The following is a 15,024-nucleotide window of genomic DNA, read 5'->3' as shown; positions in this document are numbered from 1 at the left end:
GGAGAGTGGTAATACCTCTTGATCAGTATCAAGGTCATTTGAACTGAGTTATAGCCCATTCCTTTATGTTAACATTCCCATACACTGATAATGTAGATTTCTAGATCTACACTCTGAGAAACAGAACTCTGAGTAAAGTGAGCTACCACTGAAACAAAATAAAAATTCCCAACCCATTCTCTCTCTCCCTGCTCTCTCTGATGTTCATATTCCCACTAGACACTTTTCTTGGAGGATTCACTGATAGGAAACTCAAATTCCTTATAAATTGGAACTCATTCTTTTTCCCTCCCCCACTCCCACTTCCTGTCTGCTCTTCTAGTACTCTCTATCTTGGAAAAGACAGTAAACATCCATCTGGTGCCCAAGGCAAAAACCTAAAATTCATACTGTACTCACCTATCACCTACTCCTTTAACTAGTCCCCAAGTTCTGTAGATCCTATCACCTACATCTTTTAAGTCCTCCCCACCTTCCTCACACCCACTGTCGCTGCTTCGGTTTGCCCTCCCCATTGTTCACGTGAACTAACTGGTCTCCGTGTCTTCTGTCTCTTCAACCCACCTTGCACACACCTGAAAGGTTAACTTCCTAAAATACAAATTTGGTACTTTAAGAGCAGAAGGAACAAGTCCCAAAGTAACGATAAAGTAAGCTAAAAACAAGCTCTTTTAATAACATGATACAATGCAAAGAGAATGTACTACCTAATTTATTTCTTATGAGTATGTTCTTACTCTACCCCACACTATATGACCAAATTAAATAAGCTAATAAATCTGTTTTGGTAAAAAGAGGCTACACAGAAGCAAAAACATCCAACTGCTTTCTTAGAGTAAAAAATGAACACAAAATGGATCATAGCAGTGATAAAGGCACCTGAAGGAAAACAAAGGGCTTCCGAGACCTATAAAGTCAAGAATGCATTCAAGTTGAATATACTAACTAGTCTAAAAACACGTGCCTTAATGAGAAAAGGATTTGGGAAATAAAAGCAAACAAAGAGGTTCTGCCACAGGGAAAAACCACCCATCCCTGACGTAGGGTGGGACCGAGGTGGCCTCAGTCCCTGTCCAGCAAATATCTCACTTCTCTGGTTGAGTTCATGCCAACTAAGCCACCCGACTATGATTGAACCTGATAGGTAAAGTCTACACACATAAATACAATATGCCAGTCACTAGGTTTGAACCTTCGGGTCCCTCTAACTTTTGTTTCTTATTTGAAAAAATTAAACTGGTATACTAATTAGGAACCAATAAGCAAATTACATATCAAAAAAGTTTATATTGGGGTGCCTGGACGGCTCAGTCAGTTAAGCGTCTGACTTCGACTCAGGTCACAATCTCACAGTTGGTGGGTTCAAGCGCTGTGTCGATCTCTGTGCTGACAGCTCAGAGCCTGGAGCCTGCTTCGGATTCTGTGTGTCTGTCTCTCTCTGCCCCTCCCCCCCTTCTCTCTCTCCCTCTCTCTCTCAAAAATAAAAAAAAATTCAAAAAGTTTATATTAATCATACCAAAATGCACATATCGTTAATAAACTGGAATTCTGGTTTTATACATCAGTCTTGCATAGCTGGTTAATGTGCCCTGACCTGGAATAAGGAGTTGCTTTGAGCCTGTGACCAGATCAAATTTCTAAGGGGTTTAAACAAATGACCAGACCTAGGATTAAGGTAAGTTCTAAAAATGCACTGGTGGTTATTTAAATGTAAATTTAAATTAAATAAAATTTAAAATTCAGGTCCTCAGTTACAGAGCCACATTTCAAAATAACCACATGTGATTAGCGACTACCATACTGAACAGCACAGGCAGTGAACATTTTCGTTATCACAGAAAGTTCTACCGGATAGACTATTCTGGAAGATAACCTCCAATAAACCCTACCATGAGTCATCTTGGGAAACAGCCTGACAGTACTGGATGGCTACCACAGAACTGAGATCTAGACTGTTTTCTATACCAAAGGTAAGAGGTAGATATTCAACAACAATTTTCCTTTTCCTCTGCACTGATTTCAGTTTTAGCCCTCAGGATTTCCACCCCTCTTTTTATCACAGGAGGACACTAGTACTACAGGCGGTATAGCACAGATGTTAGAAGCACATTCTCTGAAGCCAGACTCCCTGAATTCATACCTCATCTTTGTCTTTTACTAGACGTGTAATCTTGGACACATTATTTAATTATTCTATCCTTCAGTTTCCTCATCAGTAAAGAAACAATGGCACCTACCTCCCTGGGTTACTATAAACATACAAAGTTTATACACATAAAGTGCTTATAGGGGTGCTGGGTGGCTCAGTCGGTTAAGAGTCTGACTTCGACTCAGGCCATAATCTCACGGTCTGCGAGTTCGAGCCCCGCGTCAGGCTCTGTACTGACAGCTCAGAGCCTGGAGCCTGTTTCAGATTCTGTGTCTCCCTCTCTCTCTGCCCCTCCCCTGCTCGCTCGCTCACTCGCTCTCTCTAAAAAATAAAAACATTAAAAAACAAATGAAGTGCTTATAATTGTGCTCAATACAGAGTAAGTGTCCAGTACGCGTTAACTGCTAGTATTTTTACTGTTCCCACCACACCACCCTCATAGCTCTTCAGGTGACAAGCGTGTAAAATGCTCACTTAGGAGAAACATTAGCAAATATAAAGGAATTAAACTAAAACAAGGATCACAATGCAAGAGTATCCATCTATGATAAAAAGATATTCTTTTTTAAGATTAAAAGAAATGGATTCTGTAGGGAATATTAGATACCCAAAAAAGGCACGTTTTTAAGAGAGTTACCCAACAATGTCTTATTTGTAAGGCTGACAAACTACAGGTCAAAAGAAGTCCATGTAATAAGCTACTGAGCTATTTAAATAACCAGTAAAAACTAAAGAGGAACTGAGAAGATACAGGTTCGAGTTCACTAGACCAAATGATACTTCCCTGTATAAACCATGTTTTGACATTTAAAGGCACTGCCTCTCTCATACTCCCTAAGTTACCTGTACGTTCGCTTGGCGAACTGACCGAAGATCTTCCAATTTCTTCATCAAGCAGAAAAAGCACCAGATATAATTAAAATGCCACACCAAACAATGACCAGTCAGGTATTTTCTGAGTGGAAACCCATCATAGAAAACCACACCTTGCTCTTGCAGATGGGCAATTTGAAAATCCAGAAGTTGAAGTACAAATTTCAGCAAATGTAGTCACATGGAAAGAGCCAGAACTTTGGAAGCATAAAGACTCAAGCCTAAAGCCTGGCTTTGCCATTTACTAGCTCTATGACCCTGGGCAACTTGAACTTAATGCTTATGAGCTTCATCTCACTATCTGTAAAATGTAAGGTAAAAGCATGTGCCAACTGAATCAGAAATGTGTGTAAAGAGCCTCCGACAGTGCCTGGTACGCAGCAGATGCTCAAGAAACAGGTGCTACAGGTAGTAAATCTTCCTGAGAAGACCCTCCAAGAGTCCTAAGAATGAAACACCACTGCTTTACATAGTAACTACAAAAACTATTCTGACCAGGCATCAGGTATAAATCATGAGAGAATACCTCGAAATTACCATTTGTTTTCCGTATTTTATAAGCTATTCCCCAAATTTCCCTTGTTTTCCGTATTCCCTGTTAGATTATAACTATAAACCATCTGGGCCTACAATGAAAATAACTGCCCTTCTCACACTAAAACCAAGCGTCCACCAGCAATTCTGCCACATGCACCTTCACTAATCCACCCCAGACACGAACACTGTATCTAAACATCTAACATCCTTCCTGTCTCTACCAATGGAAAAAAGTAGAGAAATTCTGTTTTTTAAGTTTCTTTCAGTGAGTTGAGGTCCATACAACAAAACAATACAGGGTAATTGCTTACCTGGAAAATATTTTGTACTTCAGATCCACCAATCCAGAATGAATGGGGGTATTCCCTTTCAGACTAGTCTGAGAAAAGACAGCAGTCAAGCAGCTTCCAAGATTCTTTCCGTTTACTGTATCCAGCTTTCTTCAATAAAATCCCAAACATGCACTTCGGTAACTGTTGAAAGACAGAAAGCAATCCGTACACCCACCATGGCACCAGCGGCAAAGGACAGCCACCAAGAAATGGAAGGAAGGGTCATCGGAGTGGTGGATCTGAGGCACAGAAAAGTCACAATCCCTGAGTCAGCTATTTGGTATAAAAGTTCTGTAGCAGCATTCTTCACCTCTGTGCCGACAAAAGGATAAGAAATTCTACATGGTAGAGAAGGAAACATTCCCTAATATTAATTTTTACTCATGATAAATACGCAATTTCCAATGAGAGCAGCTAAAAACTTACTCCGTTATCCACATAAATTGTCCCAGACCATTCAGCTACGATGAACTTCCTTACCCATTTTCTAAGACAGCTCCTCCAGCATTACAAAAAAATTAATGATATAGGAAGGCTCAAATACCTCCCAAAAAAGATATTTAGGCACCTAACAAGAAATCTTTTGGTTTGCTACCTATAAGACATCAAATCTACACATTACCCAAATCTTCAAACCTCACCTGAAATACACGACATTTTAAAAACACATGGCATAATTTTAAGAGTGAACTTCTGACTCAATAAAGACCAACCCTCTACAATGACCAGTCATTGGGTAAACTAAGGAAAATAATTTAAAAAACACTAATAAACAATTTACTAAATAACACCTTTAAATATATAAGCCGAGTCAACATTGTATCAACATTCTTTTACTACCATACCAACTTCTCCATCAGACTGCAAATATACAAACAAATTATAAGGGAGAGAAAAAAAGCCATTCTACAGAATAACATAGATAAAAATTTTAAAAATCAGTCAAAAGACTGTTAGTTACATATAAATTTTCTACTTCCTTAAAAACCTACAGCCAAAATGTTCCTGCAGTAATTATAATACCTACCTTTAGGGTTACTAATGGGTCAGGACCTTTACATTTCTTACTCATATTTAATTCTCAAAAAAAAAAAAAAAAAAAAAAAGAGAAGAAATAACTTGCCCAAAGTCCCACATCTACTAATTGGTAGAGACCATCCCCTTTCCACAGAGCACTGTGGCCTGCCAAGTCTAAGGATCAGAAAGGCCATGATTCCTGGGGCAGAAGAAACCAAGCTTTACTCTCAAAGGTCCGGAGTTAACGTCAGAATAGAGAAGTACAAAAATACAGAAGAGTAAATATTTCAGCCTAGCCAAACTAAAACACAACTGAACCAGTTAAGCCATCCTGAAAGGGCGAACGCTCCATATTTTACCACTTAAAAAAGCATTTAACAAAGGCATGCAATTTTGAGGCTCACAATATTTATAATAAAACACATAATGTTGCCAAGTAAGTCTTTGTGTTTAGCAGCAAAGACTGTCTGTGACAAAGAATCTCAAATCCAACTGAAACCAAGAAATTTTAAAATTCCAAGATTTGTCAATAAATAGTCCACAGGCAATCACTGAAGATGTTCTGATTTATCACATTGTAAGCAAAGCAACGGGAGTGACTGAAATACAAGTCTATGATTAGCCTCACCATAACGTAGCAATCTTAGGAAAGTATCCTAATACCCACAACTTAAAAGAGAGATCACTTATGTAAAATCTCAAGCAAAGAATGAGTGCTCAAGCTTCTCCCGTTAAGTGATATTAGAATAAGCCTAAGAATAAACTGAAAACCCTATTTTGATAGAAGCAGCGAGTTAGCTAGTAGCTAACTGCTAAAAAAAAATATACTCTGCTTTTCAAAGTGTAACTCGGTGCTATAACCAAAATGCTGAGCAATGATAGCAAAACACAACCACAATCTGACTAATGGACTCATTTCTGAACCTCCTGAGTCATCAAGCTTTTTCTTGTATTACTGTGTTAATTTTCTGGTCTTCCCTTCAAATAAATATTTACTGAATGCCTAATTCGTGGCGGCCCTAATGCTAGAGATACAAAGATTAATAGAAGCCAGACCAAAAGTGTAAAGACTGAGTTCTTCCTGTTCTCTGTCCCTTTCTCTTTGAGTCTCCCAAGCAATCATTTCACAGAACCAAAATGTATTTTATTATTAGTTCCCAAAACTGGTTAAGGGTTCTCAATTTAACTCTTAAAAAAAAAATAAAAATTAAAAATGACTCAAGTTCCTTTTTCTCAACAGTAGAGCTCTCACTTAAATTTTCTTCTGTGAATCAGAGACAAGCTATTAGAATGGCTTCCCATATTCATTACACTTATTAATCAATCTCTCTACTCACAGACTTTTTTTTCCCTTCATTTTACAAGTTAATGTCCCACTGTTTCTACTTCACAGCTTTCCATTCTGTGAAGTTCTTCATTGTTGACTAACCCTGAGAGGGAATTTCCTAAAAATGCTTCCTGCTGACATCACAGAACTCTGCAATCTTTGAATTTTGTTAAAACGATAATAAGCTCCAGGTTAGAAATACCCTACTGGACTGTCAGGTCCTCCTGGTTCGTGTCTCATTTGCCTACAAAGACAAACTTCCTGTTAGGCAATTGTGATCAGCAGAAACTTAACTGAAGCTAACAAGCACATTCTTGACCAACAGGTTTTTTCCCCCTTTGTCAACTAATTCAATGAACAACAATACAACTCAGGAGGAAATCTTGTATAATACTGACTGCTTATTCTGTTAAAGGTCAAAATCATCAGCTTTGCTTAAACCAGAATAAGAACTCAAAAATCCTCATTTCCTCATCAAAATTAAACTGATCAAACGTAAATCACAATGCTCAATGTTAATAGGAACGAATCACCAGTCTCTTTCTACCAGGATACCTAAAGCAGGGTCGGGTGGGTTCTCTCTGTAGTTCGAGTACAGGCCATTAAGTCTAACTGACAGTTCTTAATAATTGTAACACTCCTTCCACTTCCCAAATTTCTAAAATAATACTGATTCTGTACGATTTCATGATTTCTTCTAAAGAGATGCCTCATGAAACATATAATTAAAGCAACTCAATGTCAGGCCTCTGTAAAACTTCACAAATAAATACATGCACAACTAAGGGGGGAAAATAAAACTTTCTTCCCACCATCTGCCTTAACTGTGCTTTACAAAACCCGGTCCCTGTACTGGTGGAAGTTAGCACGGCAAGCAGTTGCTGAGATAAGCTTCCGCAAGGTCCTTTCACACACATTTCTCCCATCATCCTCCCAACAACTCAGAGCAAAACCTACATTTTCTTGTTTTTACCGATAATGAAATCATAGCACAGAAAGGTTAACTTTCTTAAGGTCACACAGCCAGCAGGTGACAAAGCTAGGATAAAACTTGGGTGCTTCCCTCTAAAGTCCATGCCCTTGCTGATAAATCACGCTTCCTCAGAATTTACTGTTTGGCAAGTTCACATCAACACGTATAAAAGGAATTGGGTTTCCTCAATACTTTGTTATCAACCACTCTCTGGGATGTATGTAAATCTATCTGTTGGGTGTAAAAGTCTGTAAATAATGGTTTTACAGGATGTCTGTATAAACAGTAAACAATGGTCTATAGATGTGTGTGTGCCACACATCACTCTCCTCTTCTGCCTTACCAGTCTTATTCCTCTATTCATCTACGCCTTTGTCTTAAAAGTTATCAAAAGGAAACCTTAAAAAGATTTCACAGCATGAAAAAAGAAATACCTCACATTAATTTCAATCAATGTACCTATTACACACCCAAGTCCTAAGCATTGTGAAGGATTCAAAAGACAATACAGCCTCTGGAAGGGAAATTTAGACATAATCACAAGCTTTTACGATATACAGGAGGGTATGATTAAGTCCCATATGAGTTAGGAATACATTAAGAGAATTACCGATACAGGTGAGAATTACCAGACAGACAGACAGCAATAATGCATATAAACAACAGGAAAATTCAACTCAACGTTTACTGAACGTGTACTGTAAGAAGGCACTGCGAGGAGTTTATCATTTAATAGGAGACACAAACAGGAAACTCTGATACAAGCCTGGAAAATGCTACGTGCCACAAGATAAACACAAAGTGCCAGAATTCATCCATTTCATTTAACAGTGAACATCGGGTAGGCAATGCTATAAAAACAAAATAGTATCTGCCACCATAACGTAAACTGACATCAAAAGAGATGGCACCTAAATTGTGTTTTGAGGAGACAGGACTTTTCTCAGTACAGGCGAAGAGAGAATTGCTGAGATCTGATTGAAGCCAGTTTGGCCAGAGAGCCAACTATTAGGTCCCGCCAGTAACTATCGGTAGCCTTCAATGCATGGGGGGAAAAACAGAAAAAATAATAATAATAATAATAATGTGAGCAGAATCTGAAGAACCCTGGTCTACCGTCTGGCTGAAATATAGAATAAGTGAGGAATAATGTGGGAAGAAAAGCTAGAAGGGAATCTGTAACTGAAATTACTAGGACTTGAAATGCTTTCTTTCCCTTAAAGTGAAATACCACCAGGTGGAACCCAGGAACCTGAGAGTACAAAATTCAGAGGATCATAGAATCAAACAGAGGATATATAGTTGACCCTTGAACAACATGGGAGATTAGGGGCACTGACCCGCATGTAACAGAAAATCCACATATAACTTTTGACTTATAGTAAACTTAACTACTAATAACCTTCTTTTGACTGGAAGCCTTACCAAGAAAATAAACAGGTGGTTCACACATACTTTGTATTTCATATGTATCACCTATTGTATTCTTACATAAAGTAAGCTAAAGAAGATAGTAAGACAATCATTAAAAGAGAAAATACATTTACAGTACTGTAAAAAACAAAAAATTATTATAAATGGACCTGCACAGTTCAAACCCACGTCGTTCAAGGGTCAAGTGGCCTTAAGTGCTGTTCTGTGAACCCATGTAATGGCCTAGTGACCTTCCTATGCCAGCTCTCTGTTTTCAGGTTAGAACAGTCAGGAGCCAGGAGTACCAAGATGTGCGCACAGGATCATATTTGTCCTTGTCACTTCTGAAGGGGCAGCTAACTTGCTCAAAAATCAGGAGCAAAAATTGATATATTTGAGCCACAGTGTCTTGAGGCAGGTAAATGAGTCTATAAGTAGGTATACGTATGTGGTTTATTCCATTCGGACCCTACTTAATTAAACCTTTGTCTATTTAATCGGCATTTGGTAAATCAACACATGGTTAGAGGTAAATGAGGGTAAATGATAGTGACAAACTAAGATCCAATTTCTTAAAGCAGTCACTAAAAAACAATCCCACTTACTCCACTTAGAGAACCAATGACAGGAAGGGGGGGGACAAACCAAAAAGAAAAAAAGAAAAATTTCCCATAACTTTACTTAGTTTCTTTCATCTCCTTAGCCTTGTAGCCTGCCTATACTTCAACAGCTCTAAAAAATAGCATTGATATCTTACCTTCTTAGGTCCAATGTATTTTACTACATTCAACAAGTAATATAGCCACTTAGAGACAACACAAAAAGAAAATGAGTCACTTAAGGTCACTTACCAAAGAGGGGGACCATCCAACAGCTAATAAGAGTATAATTTGTGCTTGGGGGTGATGGGTGGGCACACGCTCACACCCATAGAGAAAGCAAGGGTTACCTTTCCTAAAACTTTAACATCAGCTTCTGCTATCTTCTAATAGAGAAAACTTACCATCTTTCTCTTCCAATCAGCAGCTCTGTGAGCGCTTTCTAGCAATGAGTGCCTGAACATCAACTCCTACTCCTAACTCAAGCATTAAAAAACATCATGTGATACATAATGCAGTTTTCATTCTTTCCAGTGATATCCACCGCACTAGACATAGACATACTTCCAACTGGATTATTACTTCTCTACCTCATTAATAATAAAACTCATATTACCAAAGTCAGAAACAAAGTCCCACAAACTAAGTTAAGTACTATAGTCCAATATAAGGCCATGAAAGTCATTTGGTGGTTAAATTATTTACCATCAGCAATTATAAATTCAGTCGTCTCAATCAAGAGTTTATAGTCTATATTAAAGACTGAACCCTATGAGGTAGGTCACTTGGAGAAGCATTCTTTGTGGACCCAGCCTTAGGCAGAGATAGGAGTCACAAAGGGAGGTTATATTTTGGAGATTTAATTATTGGGCTATCACCAGCTTTATTTCCTAGCGAACTAAAAAGAAAAACAAAAACACAAGGGAAAAAAGAAAAAGAATCAAAATCAAAAGAAGTGGAAGGATGAAGATTAAGAAACTGGAGATACCCCAAAAGTCTGTTTCCTGTCTTTAATATAGCACTCTCTGGAATATCAAATGAAAGTTATCCTGTTAACCATTAAGTACCAAACTGGTACAGGCAGCACAATCACAAATATTTGAGTATTGAAGCTGACTCATAAAAATCTAAAAATATTTCATGCTTTAGGCTCTTAACATACCATCAGTTTAACCCATTCCTTTCTTTCAATCATGTTATTTTAGAACCAACGTAAAAAGTATTTTTAACCTAGTTCTGGAAACTGTAATTAAAATGCAGCGAATACAGAGAGCCACATGCAATTAGATTTTAAGGCATTATCATTCCTACATCCAATCCTGGATTTACTAAATCAGTTGTTAAATACCTGCACTATCCACTACGCTAAAATAAATACATACATGTTTATGAAAAGGGTTGCCTAAGAGTCTTAACTGGTATCCCTTTGAGAGAATATCAAAATCCGTATATGAAAAGCCATTTCAAAATTGCTCTCTTTGTTAAATTTTCTGAGAATTCCAGTATATAGCGTCCTTGAAAGGCTGAAATACCTTTTCAGATCACAGACAAGTACAATCATGTATAATCAAAACTTTAAGTTATGAGCATGGGGAACCAACAAATTTAGGGCAGAGTTTTTTGTTTTTTGTTTTTTACCATACACTCAAAAATACTAAATGAATTATGCAGTATTTCTTCTAAGTCTTTTGAAAATAAAGACATTTTAGTCATTTTTTACATGAATGAAAATGGAAGGAGCACAGAACAGCCAATTTCAAAGAGGCACCAAGTTACAATTTTTCAATATGAAGTACTCCTCCAGTTTAAGTGCTTGTATTGTACGTCCATAAGAATACGGATGTACTATACGTGGAATCCCAATGAAGATATTTACCAAAATAACCCACTACAAAATTTTCAGAATACAAAGGCTTGACTACGATAGTTTGATAAATTATACTGAAAAAGGAAAAATTACTTACTACATGAAAATCAAAGAAAAACTCACAAGTGACAACATCCTTGAAAAAGCAAGCACACGTGTGCACACGAGCCCAAAGCAGGAACAACCAAAGCTTTTTTTTTTTTTCCTTCTAGCTTTAAAGAATACTGGAGAGGTCTAGTTCTGTGAATTATGCAAAGGACAGCAAATATTAAGTTGTGTATTTACGCTACTGTACTTCCATTTTTAAAACATGCAGCTCAACTCCCCAGATACCATCATCCACAGAAACCATGCAGCTATCCAACAGACTTTCAGTGTCACCATTTATTATTTATAGCATTAAATGGGGGAAGTGGCTCTGATGTCACCGACCCTACCCAGTGGAATCACTGACTCAATAAACATTTTCACACTGGAGAAAATCTGGCTAGGAAAACATTGTGCTGGGTTAAGTAGATTCTTTCATCTTCCCTCTCAACCCTGGGGTTGAGGTGGTTACTGTGTTAGGAGAGATACAAAGAAACTGTCAAGGTTTCCACAGGAAAGAAACCCTGAAGACTTCCTCCTCCCAATTCTCCAAAGCCCAGTTTGATTCCCCCAATGTTCAAATTGGCAGGTAATAGCTGCCATGTTTCTTTTCTTCCACCAATCCATCCACCAAGCAGCAAATTCTTCGCTTCTGGTAACCACTCTCTCACAGTCCTGTCTCCAAAAACCCCTTCTGGCTCCAAGTCCTAAGGCGGAAAGCGGTTGGGGTGTCTGTAGGGCCAGGGAGTCCGGCATGGCTACCAATGGCTAGTAACAGAAGAGTGATCGCTTCCCCAGGGGCCTAGGATTCTCTCTCTCTCTTTTTTTTTTTTTTTTTTTAATAAGAAAGAACTGGCGGCAGTGATGAGGACAACCCTACCCCGCTCCTCCCCAATTTTCCCAAAGCAGCGCTGAAAAACATGAAGTTACAGTTTCCCTTTCCTGGGAGATGGAATCCGGAGTACCTGGGGCCTTGCTATGCAAACATCCCTCATCGCGGAGTAGGAAACCCTTTGTCCGAGAAGCCGGACACCACAGGGGCCCGGGAAAGAGGCCCCTTATACGTCACATCTACAAACCCCACAGCTCCCACCTCCACCCCTGTAGGGCCTATCCCGGCATCCACACAGCCCTACGCTGGGGAGAGGGTGCTGAGACCCCTACTAGGACGCGGAGACCGAAGCCCTGACCCATCTCCTCCTAACCCCCCTCCCACCACCATCTCACTCGGCCTGAGTGGGGCTAGCAAGAGCGGTGCAGGCCTGGGCCGGAGAAATAGAGAAAAAAATCCCCTTCTAAGAGAAGGAGAATGAGATGTTAGACCGAGTGTGCGCTAAGGCCACAGCAGAAGCGAGCGAGGGTCCTTCGAGAGACGGGCCCGGATATAGGACAGAGGAAGGAATGAGAACCGAGAAGCATGGAGGGGGCCGGGCCAGGTCCGGCCTGAGATCTCGAGGGATCTGGAGGAACCGCGCCGGCCCCGAGGCCAGGGAAGGCGGGGGGCCCAGGTCGGGGCCGCGGCGGCGGGGAAGGGCCGGAGCCGGCCTCGCGCCGGACGCTGAGGTGGGCAGGCCCGCCCGGGGCCGGTCGGACGGAAGAACGGTCCAGCGGGCCGCACTCACCATGAGCTCGATGGTCTTGTCCTCAATCACCGAGTCGGGCTCCATGGCGGCCCCGGCGGCCCCGCCTCGCTCTCCCCGCGCAGCAGCGAACGGCCCGGGCGGAGGAGGCGACGGCGGAGGCGGCAGAGGCGGAGGCGGCTATCGTACCCACTCTAGCTGCCAGCCCGCCCGGGCCGCCGGCAGCTCCGCCCTCCCCCTCGGCGAACGCAGTACGCCGATCGAGGACTACAGCTCCCAGCAGGCGCCGGGGAGCCCGCAGAGCGTTGTGGGAACGAGAAGCCAACACCAGGCTAATCTCTCTTGGCACCCCGAAGCTGAATTCTGAGCCGCAAGTAGCACTGGACTTTGAAAATGGCACGTGCAAACCTAAAGAATGAAGGGCTCCTTCAAAACAGGGCCTCAGGAGCGCCACAACTACATGTCCCAGAAAGCCCTCGCGCGGATTCTCCTTCCGGCTAGTTTCCCCTGACTTCCTGGCAGCCCCAGGCGCTTCGGACCGGGACGGAAACTCCGAGGTAACTCTTCACTCGTCAGAAATCTTGCGTGTGGACCGATTTCCGCACATGCGCACTCGACGCCGCAGTGTCCACAAGACGCCTAGGTAGCGGGGAGGCTGGTGAGCGAGCCGCTGGTGATAGGGACAGATGTTGGAGACAGGTGGGTTCTAGGTGCGTTAAGAAGCCCTGGCGCCCAGGTGTGGGAGGGTGCCAGCCAGCGAAAGAAGCTCAGGCAAGGGAGGAGGCTCTGAGAGTATGGGCATCCCAGGAGTAAGAGGTTTGGAAATTCAATTGGGGAAAGTGGGTTTATGGAGATGAACAATTGGTGCTGTCTGTACGCACCACGAACTGGGAAGAGCAGAGAAATGAAAGGGAACCTGTGCATATTGGGCCCCTCTTTGTCATTCGTTCAGAAAGTACTTATTTTTTAAACTTCCAACCTCTGCCGGGTACCAGTCTAGGCACTGGAAATCAGCTCCGAACGTTACAGAGAAGGATTCGGTTATCATGGAGTTTAATTCTAGTGGTGGGAAAACAGACATTAACCAAAAGAGTGGGCGCTAAGAAGGACCACAGCTGGAGACCTGGAGACTCCTAGTGAATTCTGCCTTCATCTCTGTGTGAACTTTGTCAGGTCTGTCAGTGGTCACTAACCAAAGACCACTAGGGACACGCTGATTGAACAAGTTGGGCTAATTACTGGTTGCAATGAAGGAGAATACCCACCATGAAAAATCATAAGTAAGAGTTGTTAGGTGATTTGGGAGAGGGTGTAAGGAAGTGGGGCTTTACTCTGGATCAGATGCTGTCAGGAAATGGGGGTAATTCTATGATGGGGCATCTCAGTTGTTCCTAGAACACGGGAACACTAGATTGAGGTTGCAGCTGTAATTGGTAAAGAAGCAGAAACCCCTCATTAGCCAAGATGACGGATGTTTGGTCATTTTTTGTGGTTTGGACAATGTTCATGTTTTATCTGCTTTCAAATGTAACTAAGGAGCGGTCTTGTCTTTGTCTTGATCTATCCATGGTCAGAGAATGGCCTCATCTGATGTTTACATTCTGCCAAACTATGTTCAACAGGAGAGCACAAGGTCTACCTAAGAGGGCTAGCTATCATCTAGTAACATTACAACTAAATATCAGAAGCTGCTTTTCTCTTTCTCTAGTGTTTTGCATTCTCTCTACCTGTAAAGTGAGGGGGCTTGATGACCTAGAAATCTTTCTATTTCTAAGGATCAAGTTATTACAGTAATTTGTATGCATGCAGGGCACAGTGTAAGTTCCACACTGGTAGAGTTTGAAGTTTCACAGTCCTTGGGTGCTTTCCACCAAAGGAATTAAAAGCAGTAGGAAAAGAGAGCACAGAATTGGAAAGTTACTGCCACTAACTTGCTGTCTGAATTTAACTAGAACCCGTCCCCTGTCTAGGCATTGGGACATTCATTAGTAAAACAGGAGTTAGGATAAATGACCTCTGTTTCACTTACCTTTTTGTATCATAATAAACCACGCCCAAGACTTAGTAACTTTAAAAACGGTGGTTTATTTTTACAATTCTGTGGGTCAACTGGACTCAGCTGGGCCCACATGGTATAAGCTGAGGTTACTCATAGAGACTGCAATCAGCTGGGAGCTCATCAAAATAGCTTCTCATCCTCTCAGGCCTGTCTTCTCCACCTGGTGTTTTATCATTCAAATTTCTGCATGGTGACTGGCTTCCAAGAAGAT

At 41.1% G+C, this 15,024-nt stretch overlaps 1 protein-coding gene and 1 long non-coding RNA gene across 5 annotated transcripts in view; one reads left to right on the top strand and one right to left on the bottom strand.

Annotated features, from left to right (window-relative positions):
• The window catches only part of FBXW11 (F-box and WD repeat domain containing 11), a 120,356-nt gene extending 107,068 nt beyond the window's left edge, over positions 1-13,288 (bottom strand). For 2 of the 4 annotated variants that reach the window (XM_042992349.1, XM_042992362.1), the window contains exon 1: positions 12,797-13,288. In XM_042992349.1, the coding sequence (XP_042848283.1) occupies positions 12,797-12,841 (45 nt within the window). In that variant the 5' untranslated portion in view covers positions 12,842-13,288. Of the gene's footprint in view, positions 1-3,870; positions 11,328-12,796 lie in introns of all 4 variants that reach the window. The other 2 variants (XM_042992358.1, XM_042992355.1) reach the window with 2 other exon arrangements.
• A 38-nt stretch (positions 13,289-13,326) lies between these two features.
• The window catches only part of LOC122240361, a 59,383-nt gene continuing 57,685 nt past the window's right edge, over positions 13,327-15,024 (top strand). Inside the window, exon 1 of the long non-coding RNA XR_006219971.1 lies at positions 13,327-13,453. This is a non-coding gene — a long non-coding RNA (uncharacterized LOC122240361). The remainder of the gene's footprint in view (positions 13,454-15,024) is intronic.

The sequence above is a fragment of the Panthera tigris genome, chromosome A1 (genome assembly GCF_018350195.1).
Source record: "Panthera tigris isolate Pti1 chromosome A1, P.tigris_Pti1_mat1.1, whole genome shotgun sequence".
NCBI classification, from domain to species: Eukaryota; Metazoa; Chordata; class Mammalia; order Carnivora; family Felidae; genus Panthera; species Panthera tigris.
This window is presented reverse-complemented; position numbering and strand designations above follow the sequence as displayed.